Source organism: Lissotriton vulgaris, chromosome 5 (assembly GCF_964263255.1).
Source record: "Lissotriton vulgaris chromosome 5, aLisVul1.2, whole genome shotgun sequence".
Taxonomy (NCBI): Eukaryota; Metazoa; Chordata; class Amphibia; order Caudata; family Salamandridae; genus Lissotriton; species Lissotriton vulgaris.
The window spans coordinates 1512321210-1512338128 of NC_141693.1; the positions used below are offsets into that span (position 1 = coordinate 1512321210).

General features: G+C 45.7%; 1 protein-coding gene across 2 annotated transcripts in view; it reads right to left on the bottom strand.

The window, feature by feature from the left end:
* SORT1 (sortilin 1) overlaps positions 1-16919 on the bottom strand; it is a 577196-nt gene that overhangs the window by 165023 nt on the left and 395254 nt on the right. For both annotated transcript variants that reach the window (XM_086923559.1, XM_086923558.1), the window contains exons 7-8: positions 8750-8799; positions 6027-6157 (exon numbers count right to left, since the gene is read on the bottom strand). In XM_086923559.1, coding sequence (XP_086779685.1) covers positions 6027-6157; positions 8750-8799 — 181 coding nt within the window. The remainder of the gene's footprint in view (positions 1-6026; positions 6158-8749; positions 8800-16919) is intronic.

The window sequence follows — 16919 nt, forward strand, 5'->3', positions numbered from 1 at the left end:
GGCTTGCAGAAGCAACAATGAGTTGTTTTTTTTCTTATGGATTGATTTAGTTTCGTTAATGTAGTATATCAGTGCTCTCTTGACAACGTGTATGTGTGTGTGTGTAACTCCCTTTTGTACCACAGTCTCTGGGTATGGGAAGACAATGAACAATTCAGTCACCTGGTTTACATGAAAAGGTTCAACAACTTACAGAAAGATATTTGGGTTTGTTTTCGAAACCACCATTGCTTTGCATCAGAATAAAACGTTCCACTATTGGAAGGACATGACTAGAATTGCACGTCACATGAATATAGTGGTTCAAAAGGAGAACTCTTCAATCTTGTTAGGCCTATGTACAAATTCCAGATTGGCACTGGAGAAAATCGTAATCACATTTAAGGCACTTCATTAAGGTCTTGGCTACAGTTATCTCAGAGAGACAAATGCTCGCTGTTTAGCACATAGGCCGATAATGCATCAAAATGTAAAAGAACGGAGCAGTACATCAATCCCGCTTTTTGCACATGTAAAAGATATCAGGTAATGTCCTACAGAGATCCTTTTTTGGGGGAGTGGGCGGGGTCCATCTGTTTTCACATATAGCAATGAAAAAATCTTCTCCACGTTGCTGCATAACAAACTCGTGGTGGGTTTTTGAGCCTCGCTCAGGATTAGTGTACACGCCTCTGGAAGCTTAAGGTAAATGAACGCTAAGACCTCAGGGACCAGATTGCTAGATTTAAGAGCCTGATGTCTGGGTGTCTGAGCTGATGATGGTGCTAAGTAAGTGAATCTGGTTTTAGCTGAAACTTTTCATGAGAATGTAGAGACATTTCCAGTACCATTGAAAAACATGGCTGTCTCACCCATACTGGTGCCACCAGAATGAGGGTCATCGATATGCGTCTCCTTTTACTCGCACAGTAAGGGATCAGAAGAAATGGAGGAAAAGAATTAGTTCTGGCATTTTGCCTCTAGGGAAGTGGCAAATAGATCAACTTTGAGAGTGCCCCATCTGGGAAAGTACCCCTGAAGTATGTGGTGATTTATCTCCCATTAGTGGACTTTAGGCATCCGGCTTCAGAGTGGCGCAATGCCAAACTCTTTTGGACTAGAGCTGGCAGATGGGATGAGTTAGTCCCTTTTTGCTTCTGTATGTAATACATGGTTGTCATAGTGTCTGTCTTTACCAAGACATTCTCGACGCCGATAAGTCTATAAAATGTTCTGAGAGGCAATCTAACTGCCATGAGTTACAGATGCCAGATGTAACAACCAGGTTGTGCCTGCGCCCAGGAACCCTGAACAATTCAAGGTTGAGATGTGCTACCCACCTTATGAGTGAGGAGTCTGTTGTAACGGTCCCTTGCAGTTGAGGGTCTAGAAAAGGCATAACCAGCAACATGTTTTTGTTGTTCACCCAAAAAGAGCGTGTTGGCGGTACCAACACTTGACGTTCCTATTGACCCCTCAGCCTGTGATCATTGCATCGCCAGAAACTCTTCCAGTGGGAGTATGTGCAGCACTATTGCACTAAAAAAAGGCAACGATTTCTTTGACATCCACACTATGAAAGGGAACGTAGTGTCTGAAAAAGAGGTTAGTGCCCTCCGTTAGTTTCGGTAGGCTTTTTCCATTATCAAATTTTACACCTCCCGTAGAAAAAGTTGGATCTGCTGTGGCAAACTCCAACTTTATACCATTGACTGTGAATCCTATCCTTTGTAATAGAGACACTGACGTCCGAGTGTGTGCTGCTCTTCATCAGCTAATCGTCTAGGTAAGAAAAGATGCGTAGGGTGTTTCCGCACAAGTGTGCAGCTATCACTTCTGGACATTTGGTAAATATCCATGGGGTTGAAGTGCTCCAATGGGTAGAACTTTGAATTGGTGCACCGCATGAAAGTAGAAGTATCCTTCGAGGGTTAGCATATGATCACCTGTACATAGCAGCAGAATGATGTCCTCCAGGAAAGCCATGTGGAAGTGATCCAACAGGGTATAGCAATTAAAAAGCTCAAGGATAGAGGGTACATTTCCATCTTTTTTGGGGATGAGGAAATACAGGGAATCGACTCCTTGGCCCTGCTGGTGAGGGGGCACCAGCTCAATGGCACCTTTGTGGAGGACCAATTGTACCTCCAGCTTTAACAGTCATAGATAGTCTCAACTTATTAAGTGGTGAGAAGGTGATAGGTTTGGTGGCATGGAGTGGAACTCTGGTAAGTACCCGAAGTCAATGTTTGGTGATGGTTGCAGCTCCTTCAGGTGAGCCAGTTTTACCTCTACCTCCACAGTTGTTGCCCCTCTAGGACCCTCTAAAGTAAACCCTAGGAGAGGATTGCTGTCTCTGGGTGCGCTGCTAGGATGTCGCGGCTTCAGGTGATCTTCGAGCCTCCACAATAGGGTGTGCAGGGAAAGGAGCTTGGGGAGCAAATGTCTGAACTGCACACATTGCCTCTATATATTTCTTGATCTTTTTTAACATTTGGACCACCAACAAAAGGCATGTTAAAGAGGTTCTGCTGAATTTCAAGCTTGTAGCTGGAGATACGGAGCCAGGCGTGTCTACGTAGAAATTCACTGGATTGACCTTCCTGGTAGCAGTGTCTGCCTCATCTAGTGCACAGCGAATAGAGGTGTTCAAATCTGCTTACCCTACTTCATGCCCACTCTTTCTGTGCTCCTCTGGGAGTTATTGGAGGTGCTCCTCCAACTCGTCCCAGTGAGCACGATCATACCTTGAAAAAAGGCTGATAGAATTGGCGATATGCCATTGGTTGGCTGATTGCGCGACCACCCTGTTGCACACCGCATCTATAGCTTACTCTCCTTCTCAGGTGACGGGACATCTCCACTGGCCTGGGCGTTGGCTTGTTTACAAGCAGTGGTGACTACCATAGAGTCGCGCGCGAGCTGCCCACAAATTAAAATAGGGCTGGTAGGAGAGGCTTTATATTTTTATTCACCCTAGGCGTTATGACCACGGCTCATGAAGATGTTGAGTTTGTGTCATAGCATGTACTTAAGCATGGGAAGGTACTGAGCAGAGCGGTGAGTGGGTTTAAAAAAGGAAGTCCTCCTCTAGAGGTACTGTATGAAGAGCCACATTATGAAATAAGGCAGCCCTACCAATGAGTTACTGGTAAGACATGGAATCAACCAGAGGGGAGGGACAGGCAGGGTACAGATAAGGGTCTGTGTCCCCCAGTGGGTATGCATCATAGGAGTTCCATGGGTGACCCTGCAGAGGGGTGTCAGATAGGTAGTTCCTTTCCCCATTCCCACCCGTGTCAGTGTGAGGAGACCACTTAAGTGTGATGTCAAGGGGGAAGTAGGCAGGGAAGGTGAAGGTTAAGGAACACGGTGAGGGAGTGGTTGTGCATGGAGTAAGAGGCTGGTAGTCTCATCGGCTTTCTTACGCTGCTTTGGTCGAATCAAAATGTCCAAGGCTTCCTTGAAGGACAGCTGTGTTTTCAAGGGTAGAACAGCAGGATCAGACAGGCAAGGATTTGGCCCATATGGGGGTGGATGACCAGATGGTTTTGCCTCGAATCTACCTCCTCCTGTAGTTTGTGGAGAATACGTTTGAACATGCTGATCAGATGCCAGTTTTGTTGGTCGCTGCCAAAGTCTTCGGCTCAGAGGGTGGCTTCAGAGAACCAAGGTTCTCATCAGCAGTGAAGGTTGTCGTGGGAGTAGCAGGTGACGAAGAAACAGGTCTCAAAGGCTTCTTTGGCACATAGCCGCAGCTGGGAGGAGCGATTAAGTGGCCTGCCGGTGCCGACCATCGCCTGAAGGCAGTGGTGGCCCTCAAGCATGTCGCTGGTGCTTAAGAGTGTCTGAGTGCCTTTTAGAAGACAGGTACTCAGCTTGAGAGCGGTGCTGAGAAGTAGGGGTTGCTGTACTCACAGAGTGCTGGGCTGGCAGAAGGTCCTCAATATCTAGATCAGAGCTGGAGCATTCTTCAAGAGACAAAGCCTATTCATCTACAGCCGACAGTTGTGGATGATATTTCCCCTTGATATCCTGGGGACCGAAGAGTCTGTGTTGCTGTCACTGCTCCTACACTTCATCTCGAGCTGACTTGCTCGGAGACATCAAACAATCTTCTTGGAACGGAAGGAGTGGTAGGCATTGTGTTCGGGGGACAGGAACAAGTGGCAGACTGGATGGAGATTTGCCAGAGGATATTTCACATGGCGGCAACGACAATATCGGAATGACGTCCATTCCATCTTAGTCGAATCATAGTTGAGAGATGCCACTGAGAGAAGGAAGTAGGCCCTGAAGGTAGAGGCCAGGAGGGGCCACGGTCGACCCAGACCCCACTCGAGCATAGTAACCAAACATTGTCCAGAGATTCAGGGAAACATGGTCAAAATACATTACCAATAAAGGGAAGAAAACCGTGTGAACCGAAAAAGAGCACCACAATGATGTCAAAACGGAGCACACATCTGAACCTGACAGTGGAAAGAAAACAATCTAATAATCCGGCTTATAACCACGCACATTACCAACAGGAGGAGTCACAATACCTCATGACCCAAAAGACTTCTTCGAAGAAAAACATCTTGCACACATCACAGCCCAACACTTGATGGCAGGAGTATGCACAGCATGTGTACCTACAGCCACACAAACCTCAAATATATTTTTACCAGCTTAATTAATTTAAGAGAAGGTTCGAAAAATTCAAAAAGACCAGGAACAGCTTTTGCCAATCCATACAGCCAAACTCTAATCCTACCTACCGGTAAGCATGGCAAATATCCAACCATAATATCCGACCATAATTGCAACAACTAACACAATGCATCCGAAAGTGGTACCTGCTGCACAAAGGAGCAACCTTGGGGAAAAAAGCAGCACATAATAAAACAAAATGAAAGAGCAGTTGAGAGGGACTGAAATTTCATTTTTGCCCATGCATACGCCATTGCTTTGTGGAATAGGATGGGAATGAAGACTTTTGGGAGGCAAGGGAAATAAGAAGTGGTTGCATTGGACTAGCAATCAAGAAAAGAGAAAAAAATCCACCAAGTACTGGAAGAGTGGGATTTTAAAAAAAAAGTATGGCCAGATACTCTGTGCATGTTCATAGATGAGACCACATTGTACTGCTATTTCTAAAATACACTATTTGAATGGCGTCTACACCTTGGCATTAGTCACTGAGAAAAACAACCACTGTATCACTGATCGCTACTTTGGGTACCTTCCCAGTGAATATTTGCTCACCGGAGAGATTACAGAAAAGAACAACCATAAACAAATCTGCCTGGTGTTTTTACTTCATGTATACAATTTTACAGGAATTTTAAGGCAGCACATGTACAATAACTATAAAAAACAATGTCGACTAACATAATAAATAATACAAATCTTTAAATTAAAGATTAAAAAGTCAACTTCAAAGAAAGAATTACCCTTGCGGCTACACCAAGGGAAAGAACATAAATACACAAGTAAGAAGAAAAGCAAAAAGAAAAATTTAAGAAATCTTATATATCAAAGCTAGCTTAAATAGCATCACAAACGCAGCACTGCCCAGAGCTTCAGGTTTTACTTCGTGTTTATCTTTGGGCTTCTCTGCTCACTCAACCCAAGCCAGCAAGATCATATGGCGTGTTAACCGTATCGGAGTAAATTGGAGTGAGAGTGTGTGTGTCCAAGAGTGTGTTGGTGAGTGTGTTGGTGTGTGTGTTGGTGTGTGTGTGTGTGTGTGGGGGGGGGTGTGGGGGTTGTCTGGGTGTGTGTGTGTGCGTGTGCTCATAGGACTGTGTGAGAGGGTATGTGCAGGTGGAAAGGGGGCTGACCAAGGTAATAGCTATCTCCCATATTACTTTCACCTTGTCTTGCTAACTATCGCATTTAGTCTTTTTAGGCATGTACCCATCTGGAATCCTGCTTATTTGAGAGACTACCTTGTTCTCCTTGTTCGATTCTTTCCTTCCAAGCCTATCCCACAGGACTGTTTTTGGTCTACAAATTTCTACCCATGCACAAGAGGAATTTCACACCACCATGGGAAATACCTGTTCTGTCATCACTGATGCAAAGAGGAAGCGGCCACCTAGACCAAAGGAGTACACCTGCGATCGAATAGACTTGAAGGTTTTACCCAAGTCCTTGGTTCGTTTCAATTCAAGAGTGCCAAGGTCTGCTTCTACAAGAAAGAACAGAGGTATATTATTTCAGTCTTCCCTAAAAGCCTAGCCTTCTCTCCACGAAGTTTCTTCACACATATGGTCTTATTTCCACCTATGCATCCTGCCTTCTAGATTGCTGGACTGCTCAGACATTCCTAATGCCACTCCTTCCAGTGGCCTCTCCACACCACTCCATCCTGCATCTTCAATACCCCATTGCCACTGACCCCTTCTCAACTCTACACCACCTCTGCTCTCCATGCCACACTGATGCTCTTGCGTCCCTGAGCTACCTCAGAAACGCCCTGTAACAATGCTAACCTTTCAATCGTTGGTCATTAAATCTTACATTAGAGTATCCAAACAACCTTCACTTGGTAAGCAAAGGCTCTGAATCCAACCCATTCGATCACATACAACACACGTGGGTGTGGGTTGAATGACTATTGCGTTAAAACAGACCAGACCCATGATAGCAAAAGATGAATGCACTGGAGTGGACATATTTCCAAAACATTGTCTTAAGATGCAAAAGGGCGGAACAAAAAATCAAACTCCTCCAAGATCTGGCAGGCATACTGAGATTACCCTTTAACTAGTTCTTGAAGAGAAAGTTTGGTGGATGGCAAGTGAATTATCTTTGCAATAAACAAAAAGAGCTTCCTTTAAGTCATCAGTACCCAATATAATTCCACAGCGCACAGTCCTCCATCTAGTATGAAAAGGGACCCAAACAGCACTGAGTTGGCGATGCTCACAGTGTCGGATGATCTAAGGCTCACAGCTGAGAAGAAAAACCCCTCTGCATTGATTTTATAGGACCTCTAAGCCGCGTTCGACACGGTGAACCACGCACAGCTGGTGGCCCGTGTTCGACGGTTGGGAGTTACTGCGACAGTTCTCCAATGGATTGTTTCCTTTTTTGGAGGATTGGTCCCAAAAGGAAAAACATCCTTTACAACGTAACTGGTACAATGCGGTACCGTTATGACGCAGCTTTAACAACGAAAGTCGTTACGACTTTCGTTGGAGGGCGCTCTAGGATAGGGGATAGTTTAATTTACTATCCAACACCTTCCCTACTATCCACGGGGACTGGTGTTGGAATAGTAAATTAAACTATTCACTATCAGCGCCCCCCCAACGCAAGTCGTTGTAACGACTTGCGTTGTTAAAACTGCGTCGTAAAGGGACGCGTTGTAACGGTACGCGTTGTACCCTCATACATCCGTCCCAAAAAGTTCAACTAGCGGATTGTACATCTTAGCAGGGTTCTTTGCCGTACGAGGTGCCGCAGGGCTCTGCGTTGTCCCCTTTGCTTTTTAAGATCTACCTTCAGCCATTGGTAAAAGCATTGGCAAAATTGGAATGTCAGGTGTTTAACTATGCCGATGACACTCAGCTAATTGTGTGTATTGACAATTCTACTCAGGCACAGCTTGAAGTATACAACATCCTCCGGTTCACTAGGAACAGGATGACCTCCAATTCGCTCAAGGTAAACCCAGACAAGACAGAAGTGCTTGCTCTCATCAAAAGGGCTAACCCCTGGTCAAGTCTCTTCTGGCCATAAGACCTCAGCACCACTCCGACACCGGTGCCTGTTGTGAAGAGCTTGGGTATCAGTTAGATGCCAAGTTAACCATGAACAATCAGGTAGCTACGGTAGTGGGGAGCTGCGTGGGCTTGAGGTAATTTCGGAAACTCGCACCCCTGCTGTCGTTTGCCACCATGCGTACCATTGTGTCGGCATTAATTCGGTCACGCCTGGATTATGGCAACGCAGTATATATAGGGCTCCCCGAGAAACTCCTGGGCAAACTTGAGGTGACTTTAAACGATGCGGCAAGACTGATTTTTAAGTTGCTGCAAAGAACTGGGACCACACCCTTGCTACAACAACTACAATGGCTCCCTATTAAGCAGAGGGTCAGGTTTAAGGGCTTGTGTATTGCACACAAAGCTCAGTATGGAGCAGCACCTAGCTATATAAAAGACCGTTTGAAGCTTTATGCGCCCAGCCGATGTCTCCGTTCATCTGGGAACAACCTGTTGGCCTGTCAACGCTTTAACAGAGCTACCTTGGGGGGGGGGGGGGGGGGGGGGATATGCTTTTTCAGTGGTGATCCTCCAGCTCTGAAATAGGTTACCGAAAGCTTACGTGGGGAAGCCATGTTACTCCCATTTAGGAGGAAACTTAAACCATCCTGTTCACGGAGGTGTTTGGATAAGCTTACCCCAATTCTGCTCGATCAGCAGGTAGTAGGGGATTTCTGGGTTCATGGTCTTTGTTGTAGCACATAGAGACCGTTGGTAATTTGGCACTTTACAAATATAAATAACATAACAGAGCATCTGCTTCAGAGAAAAGGGCTACTTGCATGCAAATTACCCTAGTATTTTTTATGAAGAGAATTTTATCAGAATTTCTTGAGCACTCCTCATCACATGTACAATAAGCTTAAAGCAAAACACATCACTTTAATACAAATAATCAAAAATTGTCACCTACAGTGAATTGCAACAACTACAGTACTAAAAGCGAAAAGCAAAAAACTAATATATATTTTGTATAAAAGAGAACTGGATATAAGAAAACACCAACTTACTGCAGGTACTGTTCACTGATGTTGTAAAGAAAATGTTATCGTCATGTCCCCTAAAAAGAAATTTAGCGCAAAACACTTTAAATACTGATGTCAGATGTGCGCACAGTATACAGAATAAAGATGCACAAGATCAGAGTTTTTTTGTTAATTAGCACAACCGAATTACATTATATTGAACATAAAAACTGTGGGATTTGAATGTTGGGATATAATTGGTATAACAAAGTTAGTAGACAACCTGAAGGTCCCACATTTTAAATTAACGCATTAATATGTTCTTCACAGAATTCAATTTGTTAGATGTTTAAAGTCAGGCAACCCTTAAGCACTTGTACAGTTTGAAATTAGGGACACTTCCTGAATACAACCCCCTGGATGTGGAGATTGCTGTTGAGCCCCAATGGTAACAAGCATTTGCAATGCAACAGGTCTTGCATTTATAAGTTGGATCTATTGGGATTGTAAATAACAATTACTTTTATTAATGTGTTGTTTTTAAAACGGATAAATCAAATACATTGTCATTTACAAAGCCAACAGTTTAAACTCTAGCAAATTCGAGACCTATTGCATCCTAAATGCGTTCGGTGCCCATGCTATAAAGATTTTTTTTATTCTAAGCATTAGGAGAGAGTGTGTTCTGCCTGCAACAGCAGGCAGGACAAAGCTATTTGCGAAAATAGTGCTCGGAGGCTGTAATTAAAGCCTACCGAGGACCAACACACGTAACAGCGAGTGTCTTAATGGGAGGTTGCAAAATGAGACAAGGCGGTACTAAGGAGGGAATACTAAGAATGTTGACTAATGAAAAGCCACAGCTTACAGTGGCCTATGACACAAGTCAATGAAAAATATGGGCTGGGATTGGGCGGAGCTTCAAGTCCATACCTGAAGAGCAGCATGCTTCGCAGAGGAGCTCATGCACTGCCCAGACTCGACCTAAAAAGGAGCCACATCATTTTGTAGGCATGTGTGGCGTGCACTATTATAAAATGATGTGGCCAGATATAACAAAGGCTTTTTTCTAATTCTTTAGTCAAGCTGCACAGCATCAGGAATGAAAATGCCAATGCTTGTTATGTCAGAGTTTTGAGAAGCTTTGATTGTCACTGGCTGGCCACTTCAGACACAAATTGAATGCAACCCGACACCTGTATCCGGCAGACATCAAGTGCCATGCTAGTTTTAGCATGATGTCCATCAAGATCCAGTCTAAATTACTCAATTTTCAGTAGTGCTACGAACTGAAGGTCATAGTGTTCTTCCATCATAGATCAGGTTGAAGGCGCTATAGATTCTCGGGTTCCGACCTCCTACGGGTCTCTCTCTCTATACTTCTGGTACTTGAAAGCTCCTTGTGAGTTCTGGTGCAGAGAGTTCTGATCTTGATCCCGGATTCCGCAAGAAACCATTAGAGTGCTTTCACTGTAAGTTTCACATGGGCTTGTGTTCGCTACTTGGCTAACTAGGCCTGGAGTATCAGCAGCCTATCAGTATTTTTTGGTGAGCTGATCTAGATTCTATTGCAGTAATCCTCGGGTGGCTTCACCAGCATTCTTGTTGGTGTTGGTCTGTTTGTAAGGATGGGAGAATCTTCTGCATCATGGGCACACATAAACGAGGCATTAGTGTGGGGTGCAAGAGTAAGGCCAATTAGCACCATCAACCACTCAGGGAGCAACACACTCTACCTCCAGAGAAGTGCTTTTTTAAAAGTTGGAATACAGAAGGCGGCTATTTTTGCTGTGTGAAAGTTCTGACAACTGTAATAATAATTTAAACTGTAAAGATATGTCTGCTATCATGGGTTTCAGTATGCACGTACGTATTTCCGTATGTACGTATGGTGCTGTACGTTAGATATGGGTTGGGAGACGCTCTAGATCATGTTCATCATGTTGGGATTACACAACTACATTTAAACACATTTAAACACAGGGACATTAAGTGATTTTTGCCCAGAATTGCACCAGGTTCAGTGTAGCGCGGAGGCCAGGATTCAAACTTGGGGTGCCCATATTCTGAAGGTGACAGCTCGAGACGCTAACCCACATCTCCCACTCTGTCTAAGCCAGGCATAAGGAGTAATGTTTGATGCGCTCAGAAACCTTAAATCAATTTAAAGGGTAAATAAACAATTTCAGAATTAAAAAGCAATAGCGGAATATTCTTCTTCAGGCCTGCCACCTGAAGGGGCCATGTGCGAACATCCATCTATTGGTTTTAGCACGACGTCGCCCTTTAAAAAACACATGTATTTGTAGTGTAATAATTTCTATAACTTGAGTTTCAGTTGTTTGATTTGCGTTAAGCAGCCCCTTAAGCATTAAAGTTATATAATGAACAGGTTTCACGTGGAAAACACTTTTGGTATTTAAAGCACTTTTTTTATAATGGTAATTCCTATAAAGGCAACAGAATACTAGTTTACTGGAATTTGGTGCGGGGGTACCCGAACCCAGAATCTCTGATTCCGGCCTGTATCCCCGCCCTAACTTCCAGCAATTACATAAGTTGTCCTACTGTGGTAATACTACACCGAACCAGAAATACCAAGCCTCTCGGATTCACTCTTCCGACAAGACGAGCACAAGGAAGTTCTGCTTTATCAGGCTCTTCCGTTGTCACTGACGCACTCACCCGTCTGACAACTCATCTTACAAATATACCCTCTATTACCTGTTTTACCCGCACTCCGGATCATCGATACCATCCTCACGCCCCTAAGCACTGAAAAGTCACAGGCATTGACCTGTTGACGAAACACGTGTCGGCTGGCGTGGTTGTTTTTTCTAAAGAACATCTGCATATAAAAAAACCTTCAAAGAGAACTACCGGTGTCGACATCATTCACTACTAATTGCTGTATTAACTGACAATAACTGTTGATATTTATTTGTGTGCCCAGGTTTCTGTTTATAAAATGTCAGGAGGACCCTTGACCTTGTTAGGTAGCTCGCGCCCCCTCCGCACAGCACCGCCAGCGCATCCTTTCATTTATTTATTTATTTTATGGGTTTCATATAGCGCGGACTTTACCCGAAGGTGTCAGAGCGCTTCACAATAGGAACATTAGTGAAACATGAGGAAAAATTACAAGTCAGCATGTTACAAAAGCAAACGTTACGTTACATAAGGCAATAGTGACAATTGTGCATGTATCAAGAGCAAACAAAATACAAGAGGTAGCAAACGATACGTTACAAGAGGAAAAAAGTGACGTGTGTATGTTACAAAAGCGTACAAATAGAGGTATACAACTGCACTAAATGGCAGATACTCAAAACACAAGAACAAACGCTGTCTTACATGAGGCAATGGTGGTAATTGTGCATGTATCAAAAGCAAACAAAATACAAGAGGTAGCAAACGATACATTACAAGAGGGAAAGTGGCGTGTGCATGTTACAAAGGAGTACACAATACAAGCAGAAGTATAATACTGCAATAAATGGCAGACTCACAAACCACAAGAACACATTGGGAAGGCAATTCTATAGTCATGTAGAACAGAATTCCCTATAATTCCCTATTATATCCTTCAGATAATAGAGAGAGCGTGAATTAAATTTGGAAAGTGTCTTTGAAGGAGGAGAGGTTTGAGGTCAGTTTTGAAGGCCTGGGAAGAGGTGGTGGTCCGGAGCTGAGGAGGAAGTGAGTTACAGATTTTCACAGCGTTGCCTGAAAAGGATTGGGCCATCGACCTTTCCTTCTTGAAGTGGGAGGTTCAAGCAATAGATTTTCCGTATTATGTGATGGTGTAGAGCCCCCAGAGAGTTTGTTTATTCGCCAGGTAGCGAGGAGAGGATGAGTGCAAGGCTTTGTGGGCGATACAGGCAGTCTTGTAGATAGAGCTTGCCTCAATGGGAAGACAACAGAGGGTGGATAAAATGGGTGTGATGTGGTCGCTTCTTTTGGCCCCATATATGAAACGAGCTGCTGAATGGAGAACCGATTTAAGGGGGGACAGGTGGGATTTGGAGAGGCCAGTAAGAAGAGAGTTGCAGTAGTCCAGTCTGGAGAGAACCAGCAATTGGACCGGAGTTTTAAGGTCATGCTCCGGGAAGAAGCGACGAATCCTCCAAAGAATGCACAGCTGGTAGCGAGCAGACTTTGCAATGGAATTTATGTGGGAGAGTAGATTAAGTTTGTGTTGAGTATGACACCAAGGGATTTTACGCTGTCGACAATTGTTAGAAAGGCGATCTTAGGGGGGAGGCAGAGGCTATCTGGCCGACCACCCCGAGACCCAGCTCTCCTTATGGAACTGGCCGAGCGCCTTCGAGAGGCCTCCTGGCGAGGTTCCTCTCCTAGGATCGTACAGGCGAACAATCACACCACTACAGATGGATACCACACAAGGATAGATCTTTAACGTCTTTATCAGCAATCAAGGCAGGTTATCTCAGCAATATATGTACAAATAGATCGAGGGATCTTTATGGTCTTAGTAACTGTGGGAAGGGGGTAGCGGGACAGTCTTGGTACCAGCCTGGTACAGGGATACCCTACGCTCAGCTCTCAATCCTCGAGCTGGGGGGGTTCCTCGGCGTCGGGCCGCGGCAGCGCCAGCAGGGCTCCGAAGATGGTTTCAGCGAGGTTGGGCCGCGGCAGCGCCAGCAGGGCTCCGAAGATGGTTTCAGCGAGGTTGGGCCGCGGCAGCGCCAGCAGGGCTCCGAAGATGGTTTCAGCGAGGTTTTACCGCGGCAGCGCCAGCAGGGCTCCAAAGATGGTTACAGGGTTTGAAGTAGGCGTGTTCTTCTCAGGGTCTCTTGACTCCAGGATAGAACTGCCGACCCATTTCAGAGCTGCCCCAGATATAGGTCTGGAGTCCTTTGATGTCCGGACCCTCGCACCTGGGGGTCAGAGGGGCCGGGATGAGAGTGTCCAGACACCCAGCAGGGGGGGTGGAGCCAGCGCCCAGGGAGGCCGCAGGGCGATCGAAACCAGGCGTCCGGGGACGGCTGGAGGGCCATCGAAACTCTCTTCCTCCTTGATCCATCAAGTGGCCGTTTTACCACCTGGTCAGATCTTGGTGCCTAGATGTCTGGGCTTCACTGGGGCCGCGGCCGAAGTCGGGCCGAGGCCACGGGGCCCGGACATGGAAGGCCCAAGATGGAGTCGGGGCCTGAGGGGGTGGCCCGGAATAGGGGTCGGACCAGCAGCGTGGGGCGAGTAGGGGTCGCCATGCTCTGGAGGGGGGAGAGCCGGGGGTCGCCATGAGTGGCGGCTCTAGTGAAGGTTGGAGGGGGTAGCTTCAGGCCGGAGGGCCGGGGTCAATGTCATCCAGGGCCCGCCATGCGGGAGGAGTGGGACCACGCCACGAGGCCTGGTCCAACAACAATGATGGGTTTATTGTTAAGTAGATTCATCTGATCCATCCATGATTGACCCGGGAGAGGAGAAACTGAGGAGGAGAGGAGGAGGAATTCAGTTTTAGAGGGATTCAGAATCAGTTGATGAGTTAACAACCAGTTTTGAATGGAGTCGAGAGTAGAGCTTAGGATGGAGAGATCGTGAGTGGAGGCAACCTTGAGGTAGATTTGAGTGTCGTTCGCATAGAGATGATAGTGGATCCCAGATTTACTTCGGAGATTCCCCAAGGGTTCTAAATAGAGATTGAACAATGTGGGTGCAAGTATAGAGCCTTGAGGAACACCCTGACCTACAGCCAAAGGAGATGAAAGACTATTCACTATTTTGATCATTTGGGATCTACCAGAGAGGAAGGAAGCAAACCACTTAAGCACAGTGCCCTCCATGCCCATTCTCTATTGAAGAGTGTTAAGGAGAGTGTTGTGATTGACAGTGTCGAAGGCTGCAGAGAGGTCAAGGAGAATAAGAAGACAAGACTCTCCAGAATTGAGTATTCACAGCGCGTCATCAATCACTTGCAGCAGGGCTGTTTCAGTGCTGCAGTTTTGAATGAAGCCGGACTGGAATTTGTCAAGAAGATCATTGTCCTTGATATGACGAGAGAGTTGTTTTGCTACACATCTTTCTGTGATTTTTGCAAGAAAAGGTAGGTTTGTGATGGGGCAGAAGTTGTTGAGGTCGTTCGCATCAGCAGTGGGTTTTTTAAGCAGAGGGGTGACCTGCCCAGTTTTGAAGGAAACAGGAAGGGAGCCTTGACAGAGGGAGAGGTTAACCAAAGTGATCCAATAGGACAGAGAATGGGTATAGAAGTCAATGGCAATGGCACTAGGGATGGGGTCAAGAGAATGATTTGAGGGCTTTGTTTCGAGGATGCATTTGAGGGCATCTTCGGAGATGGGGTCAAAGTTCTGCCAAATGGCTAAGGATTTGCGCTCCTCTGGAGGGGTAGGAGGACTGACCAGATCCACAAGTGATTTCAATTTTTCGTCAAAGAATATAGCGAATTCCGCTGCTTTCTTTGTAGAATCCTCCAACTTGGAGGTTGGGGGAGAGCAGTTTGGATTTTTGATGAGATCAAATAGTTGTTTGGGTCTATTTTTGAATGAGTCGAGGAGGGTTCTGAAGTGCGTCACTTTTCCAAGGAAGATGTGCTTGTGGTACTCTGAGCTTGCTGAATGAAGCGTGGCCAAATTATCGGTGGAGGGAGCTTCTCTCCATTGTTTATCCAGGAATCTTAGGTACTTCCTTTCTGCATAGAGTGATTTGTTGAACCAAGGTGCTGAGGGAGTAGGCCTTTTCTTTTTGCTTTGGAGAGGACCAACGTTATTGATTTCGACTGCAAGGACTGTGAGGTATTGGGAGGTGAGTTTGTTAACATCTAGGTTCGGGTCAAGCCTTGGAAGTGATATCAAAGCTGATTCACAGAGGGTACTGAGGTCAATATTTTTAGTGTCACAGAACCAGGAGGAGGCCCTCTTAGGTTGGCCAAGAGTTAAAGAGTGTGATAGGTGAAGAGAGAATGGGATGAGGAGGTGGTCAGACCAGTCTACATTACAATAGTAAGCATGCCTGTTTTCAAAATAACAAGAGCCCTTAGAGTGTGTAGTTTTTGTGCAGTGCTGGATAAGATCGTTTGCAGAGAGGAAGGTGGCCAGCAAATTCGCAGAGTAGTCTTGAGACGAGCCCCAGTGGAGATTGAAGTCACCCACGAAGATCTGATTGTCACTTTGCGAGTATTGGTCGCTAATGAAGTCAGTGAGTTCCTCCATAAACGAGGGTCCGCTACAAGGCGGGCGGTAACTGGCATGGGATCTGAGGGGTGAGTGGTGGTGCAATTGAAGTTCAAGGGATAGGCATTCAAAAGTGCGGAAGGAACGGTTAGGAAAAGCCTTAAGTTGAAGGGAGTTTCTATAGATGACTGCAACACCTCCCCCCACTTTGTCAATTCTGTCGTTTCTAAATATAGAATAGCCTGTGGGTACTAGGAGATCAAACAGAGTGAGAGGCATCATTGAACAAGGTCTCTGTGAGGAAGAGCATGCCAATATTGTGAAGTATGATGGCTTCTGAGATTTTAAGTTTGTGTTTTATTGCAGATCTGCAGTTGTGGAGCAGACAGCGCAGCTCTGTTGAGACTGTTTTGGTGACAGGGGCACTTGGGCTATGAGGGGTGTTAGACCTGGCACCTTGGCGTGAGTCTCCCTTCCCCTTTTTATTGATGTGCCTCAGATGTTTTGCTGGTGTTAGCTACTCAGGGCACTGCGCCACGGCCAATCCGTGCCGCAGTGCAAGTGCTCCCAATGTAAAGTATACCTGTGATTGACTTCCATGATTGGCTAATTTGATTTACTGTGAGTCCCCAGTAAAGTGCACCAGGAGTGCCAGGGCTTGTAAATACAAATACTGCTAGTGGGCCAGCAGCGCTGGTTGCGCCACCCACAGAAGCAGTCTTTTATGTGTCTAAGGTCTGCCATTGCAGAACCTGCGTGCAGTCTGGTACTGTCATGCTGGCTGGGCAAGTGCACACACTTGCCAGCCTCTAAACCTTCCCTTTACTTCATGTGAGTCACCCCTATGGTAGGCCCTAGGGCAGAGTGCATTGTAAGCATAAGGTAGGACAAGCCCTGATGTGTGTGGCATGTCCTAATAGTGAATTACAGCCATTTTCGTTTTTCACTATTATAAGGCTCCATAGGCCAGAATGGGCTGCTGGAATTATCACACTACATAATCCGAACAGACTCAGGGAGCATGGTAGAAAGTCAAGTTTAGTATGCCTGAACTCGGAATAATA